General features: G+C 33.8%; 1 protein-coding gene across 1 annotated transcript; it reads right to left on the bottom strand.

Annotated features, from left to right (window-relative positions):
• Positions 1-552: 552 nt before the first annotated feature.
• LOC149216144 (uncharacterized) lies at positions 553-3,566 on the bottom strand. The gene is made up of 3 exons (XM_089391150.1): positions 2,516-3,566; positions 1,259-1,318; positions 553-1,058 (listed from the first exon to the last, which is right to left on the bottom strand). Exons 1-3 carry the CDS (start codon positions 3,203-3,205, stop codon positions 1,002-1,004), a joined length of 807 nt encoding a protein of 268 aa, XP_089247276.1. The 5' UTR covers positions 3,206-3,566; the 3' UTR covers positions 553-1,001.
• Between the last annotated feature and the right edge of the window lie 2,707 nt (positions 3,567-6,273).

The following is a 6,273-nucleotide window of genomic DNA, read 5'->3' on the forward strand; positions in this document are numbered from 1 at the left end:
AAAGGGAAAAAAGAAAAATTTGGATCTTGTCTTCAGAGTTAATTTTAGGATTGCATGATCTATAGTTGGTTATACAAGGATTTCTCTGTTAGGATAAGCACTTTGTTATGGGGTTTCTATAAGGATTTTGAGTGTGACTTGAATCTCTGGTTACACTTATCAATTAAAAAAATGATATATACTTTTAAAAAGTTATATTTTTCGCATTACAAAATTTTTGTACAAAATTCAATTGTATTTTTTACTATCTCATTATATAAAGTCTATTACGTTTTTCATTAAAGTCCAATTTTGTTTTTCTCGGCCATAACACTCTCTCTCTTTATGTATTACGTTTCCCATCAAACAATTGATAATATGAGAGGTTAGATATTAGCCAAAGTTGTTACAACTTTTTCACGTCCATATCGGTTAAAAGTTCTTTCATCCAAGCCTATTACACGTAAGATAACAACCAATTTGTTCGACAAGTTGTTCACATGCCATACCAACTTCTTCAATAGGCCCAGGCCTATACGTCTCAATGCTTATTTATGTGGAAAATACCTGGAAAGAATGGGAAAACTTACTTTGAAGATAAACAAAAACATTGCTACCAAGGAAATATTCAATATTATGGTAACTTCAATTGGATATAAATTTCCCTTCCACAATTGACAGAGATCAGGATAAATTTCCCTTAGATCAGGAGTTATGTATGAGTTCACTTCGTTGACATTTGGTTGTTGATTTAGCTAATGATGGAACTCATGTGGTCATTAGAGCATCGGAAGGCGATGGGCGATGGCTTTCAGGCCTATGGATTACACGATTTGTCCAATCTTCTTTCATTTATGTGCAGAGAATATCTTTGGAACAACGTACTTTGGTTGCTTTTCTCCTCCCCATTTCGTGGACCTACGAGAAAATATTCTACACAGACCGAATGCAATCAGATTGCATTGCATTATCTTGATCAATCTTCATTTTTGCGAGTGTATTGAATTGCACTACCTCTTCATTTATTCGTCTCTGGAGTTGGTGTATTCAATGGCTCGCCCACACCTTTCTTTACCCATCTTCACAGCCATTATAAAAAACAAGACACAAATTCAGAATTGCTGAGAAGCAAAGCGTGCACTGAGCATTTAGATCTGATCTACAATATTCCAACTTATTCCGCTTACCAAAATAAGATAAATCATAATACAGATAAATTACCATTAATATAGTGATGGTATTGAATGTTTGTGCCTGGAGCTATGGTGAATGCACGTACCTTCTCTCCATCATGTAAAAGTGGTTGTAGGACTTCGAAACGCGTATTAACTTCCTGTACCTGCCAATACATATTAATTCTCAGGCACCAATGTCGTATTGTATAGGCGTTAGTTTCCATTGCTTGTCTAAGAAACTTGTCAATACAAAGGAAATGCTAATACATATGGCTGTATTAAACTGATACCCAGTAATTTACCCGGTTAGAAAAAAATCCCTTCAGCATCAATGCACACATTTTCAGTTCTAGCTTCAGTAGATATCTAATCACACCTTTAATACACCCACTCAAGCACGGAATGTAAGGAAAAACCTATCTTCGAACTTTACAAAGTTGTCAGATCCTTTCCTCAATATCACCAAGGATTTTGAATTTTAGTCGCAGGTTCGGTTCCACAGTCACTTCACTTATAAAGAAAAACGTGACTGTGATACTCATATGTATATATTTTTCAAGTGGTCTGAGTTTTTAAACTTGATTTGTAACTTGAGAAATCTAGATTCAGGGGTATTTAAGCCATTAAAATCATTTGGATCTCAGCTGGTCTAGGCTACACCAACCTTTAATATGGCTGAATTTTGCCCACTAAGTTTTGATAGGTGATCTTCACATCAAGGACAGACTTAACATACACCCCATCACTTGTGACCTTCACATCACAGAGAGCCTTCACTTATAACCTTCACATCACTGACAAACTTAACAATACACCCCATCACCTTCTATTCTACACCCAGTGAGCTATATATATATGAGAGGTTTATAGACCCTGAAAACAGAGTGGTTTCAGAGGAAATGTACATTGAAGTTTCTGGTGGAAGTAAATATCCTTATGATCAGTAAGCACCTGGTATGTTATATAACTCTTCTAAATCCTTTTATATTCATTTACATCTGGATTTATATTCAATATATACTGAATTTATTTTCCATATTCTAAGCTCTCTGCTGCTTCTGATTGTGGATCATCATACGAAATTTATTTTCCATTTTCTAAGCTCTCTACTGCCTCTGATTCCACGTGATGAGGTCAATGTCTCTCATGTATATGTTTAGTGTATTTTCTCTCTGACATTATTGGTGCCTTTTGACCTTTGAATAATATATTAATATGTTGTAATGCCAAACAGCTTTGTTGATATGTTAGGTTCATCCTTTGAGGAATATCTTAATGTGTTGTAATGAGAAACAACTTTGTTGCTATGTTACATTATGCAAGAACATTCATAGAACAAATCTAAAAAATGACTGGCATACCTCTGGTCTCAGAATAGGGGAGCTTGCAGTGTCTTGGAGCCATGGAGCAACTTCATGCTCATCCACTTTTTTATTCACTTTTCTTGATTTCTTCCTTGTGAAACTCAAATCCACCAAGGAACAAGATGCCACGCATTCTAAATCCCCATGTCTATCATCAGCACCACGCTTTCTTCTAGAATCTAAGGAATACGATCCGGCAACCTGCCTGTCCTCGCCAAACTGAATATCCTCCACAGGCAGCGGCAGTTTTCTTCTAGAATCTAAGGAATACGATCCGGCAACCTGCCTGTCCTCGTCAAACTGAATATCCTCGGCAGGCAGCGGCAGTGGCATCTTTTGGGGACCAGATGAAGCATCGGAAGCCATGGAAGAGTCCTCCTCGTTGCCTGAAATGCCCGATGCCTGATCATCGTAGGTTAGGTATCTTTCAACATTCTCTGTGAACTTCAAATTTTTCTTTCGTTGCTTCTCAATATCAAACCCGCTGGTTGTAATTTTATCTCTCCAGCTATTTATAGACTGATCCAAGTACAATGTCCACCCAGACTCAGAGATCTCACTCCCCATGCTCCCCGCATCTTCCCTTTGCAAATATTGACATGAAGCAGTAAAAACAGCACTCGGCTCTGCAAATGTAGGGGAAACTAACGGTGTTACCAAAATACGCTCCATGTGATCACTCGGCATACCCACTCACCATAAGAATTTCTGGGCAATATTCCCCAACTCAGAACCTCCAACCTGCCAGAAGCTCGGCATCCATGTATGTAAGGTCGTGAAGTGTGGACACTGATTTACTCTGACTTTAGTTCTTGAACATTACTGAGAAACATAAAGTCCAACATTGACTTAATAGATTTCACGAGCAGCCGCACAGATTTCTCCACATCTTGCGTTGGACCCATCGCAATTTCTCTGGATACTTCTGAGTACTTCAGATTATTACTCGCTGACATTTTCACCGAACAACCTTCGATTCAGGGAAACAGAATGGGTAGGCTTCACGGGTTGAATACGGTTGCATTCCGTCCACGCACAGCTGTCCCTGTTTTTCTGTCACCTCCTCACATGGGGGAGACATGGGCGAGAGTGTAAGTGTTTTTCTTTAAAAGCCGTAATTGCAATTGGGATTAGGTTTTCTGCTATCTTTTTTTACATATAATGTATTTGATAAAGGTATATTTGATGAGTATTTACCACTAAGAATATATTTGATGAACTATATTTATTTGTATTTATCAATAATATTCCATGTTTTTATATATATATACAATATTTTTATTATACAAAATATTTATTCTAACATGGGCGAGTGTGAACGTGTTTTTCTTTAAAAGCCCTAATTGCAATTGGGATTAGGTTTTCTTCTATCTTTTTTAACTAGAATGTATTTGATAAAGGTATATTTGATGAGTATTTACCACTAAGAATATATTTGATGAACCATATTTATTTGTATTTATCGATGGTATTTAATGTTGGTTTATATATATATATATGATTTTTTTGTTATACAAAATATTTATTCAAAATTTAATTTAGGAAAAAAATATTTTAAAGTGAAATATAATCTATAATTTAAAATTATTATATAATAAATGTAAAAATTTTAATCAAGTTTTTGTGATCTATATTTTTGTAAATTAATTTCTTTTTTCTTCTGTAAAAATTGTATTGGATTTTTTGTGTCTACCCATTTGGAACCATCTTTTTAGTGGTTCATCGTCAGGCCTAAAATTTCAATGTGATTGTTACCAAAAGAATTAATTTGTAATTTTTTTTTTTTTAAATTTGATAATACAATTAGTTTTTGTGGCAACTCAATTGGTTATGATTGGGAAAATAAAGTATTAGGTTTCCAAGAGATTTGAGTGGTAGGGACAACATAGAGATTAGAGTGGGTTGTCGACATATATATATATATATATATATATATATATATATATATATATAATTATTGAATATTTGATTTTTTATTATTGATATGGTTAAATGTAATTATTTAATGTTCTTTTGTTCATGATATTTAGTTTGAAATTTGATATTAGCTTATTTTATAATGATACTTTGTATAAATAGGTTTAACATTTGGTTTGAGAAAATAAGGGTGTCTAAGTGGTCAAAATCACTATACTAAGCTTGGGCCACACCAACTCTTAACATGACTAGAATTTTATCCATAGAGTTAAGAATTGATGACCTTCACAACACAGTATGACTTAAAAGTACATTCCATTCCCATTTATTCTATGCCCCATAAACTTAATCATTAATAATTAAATTTCATTATAAATTAGCAAATTTTTATAATAAAAAAATTTAATATTATTAAATTTGTTACCATACAAATATTTAATATTATTAAATTTATTAGGATAATGTTTAATTTCCAATCTTAAATCAAATAAAAATGAATAGTTTATTTAATGATTTTGAAAAGAAATTATTTTTATTTTTATTATAATTTTGAATGAAGATATTCAATAGTATTATATCTCATAGGGATTATTATAATATTTAGATTTGAAATATTATATCTCGTAGCGATTATTATTATATTTAGATTTCAAATATAATTTAAGTCCAAAGAAGTAAAGAAATATTTTAATCATTTTGAATATTAATTGTATTTATGTATAGTTTATTATTTTTTTTATATAAATGGAAATGTTTTATTTAATTATAGAAATTTTGGAAGAAGCATTTATTAAGTACATTAGATAAATTTGTAAAGTAGAGTTGTTATTAGAATTTCAAAATTGATGCACTAGTTCTTCATAGTTGAGTTTATTGGGGAAGATAAAGTTATATAGTGTATTTTAATATGGAAAAAAAAATACATTATAGATACAAGAAATAGAAGGGTTTTTGTGACATTAACATCTTACAACAGAGAGGTACACAATGACAAAATTACTTTGCATCCGAAGGAGTTGATTGGTTCATAGTTGGTAATGGATCACCCTTAAATAGCTAAAGCAAGCTTGGAATAGAGGAAGCACTTGAGAGAGGGGGTTCTACTAGAGAGACACATGTCAGAGGAGAAAAGGGAGTAGGTTGATCAAAGACACTTGCAAATGAAAGAGGAGATTGTTCATTCACCAGCTTGAGCACAATATCCTTCAATAAGTCAGCCAAGCTTTTTAAATGCAGATGTGTTGTATGCCATAGCTCCCCATCGAATTTGTTTGCACCTTTAAATTCTTCCAAATTCATAATTCACTACATAGAAGCTTCCAAGTCTATGCAAATTTCATTGATGGAGTGACCATGAGGATGCACTTAAGCACAAGTTTGGGGAGATCATTGTAATCCATCATGGAGGGGAAAATAAACATTTACAAGACTTGAGTCTCTGTAGTGTCTAGAACTAGAGAGAGTAGGACTGAGGAGAAAATATGGCACATATCCCACCTGTAGGTCTTCGTTGGGTTGCTAGTGTGTAAGGAAATGGAGTAGAGATGAGGAGAAAATATGGCATATATCCCACCTGTAGGGAATGTGAGGGAGAGGGACAAAATAATTTCCTCAGGGGAGTCTAGAATGTCATGAGAACCAAGTGAGTAAGGAGGATGGTGGGATATTCCTCCAATGTGGATTTATGTCATTCGACCCCCTTTCAAGTCAGACGTGTGGGGAGACACTTGTGATTTTCATGGTTAAGGGATTGGAATGAGGTCATGTTAGTTATTAGAGCTATAAGTCCCTTTTGCCCCACTCTATATTACCTCATTGGCATGGAAATCCACCACTAA

Source organism: Pinus tabuliformis, chromosome 1_1, assembly GCF_031772625.1.
Source record: "Pinus tabuliformis cultivar Carrire ecotype Pingquan chromosome 1_1, CPIR1, whole genome shotgun sequence".
NCBI lineage: Eukaryota > Viridiplantae > Streptophyta > Pinopsida > Pinales > Pinaceae > Pinus > Pinus tabuliformis.

Excerpts from the sequence above, each read along its gene's own strand:
- LOC149216144 (XM_089391150.1), bottom strand. The coding sequence starts at position 3,205 with ATGCCGAGTGATCACATGGAGCGTATTTTGGTAACACCGTTAGTTTCC. Across the intron at positions 1,319-2,515 it reads CCCCTATTCTGAGACCAGAG|GTACAGGAAGTTAATACGCG; the intron begins GTATGCCAGTCA and ends ATGTATTGGCAG. Across the intron at positions 1,059-1,258 it reads TTTTACATGATGGAGAGAAG|ATGGGTAAAGAAAGGTGTGG; the intron begins GTACGTGCATTC and ends ATGGCTGTGAAG.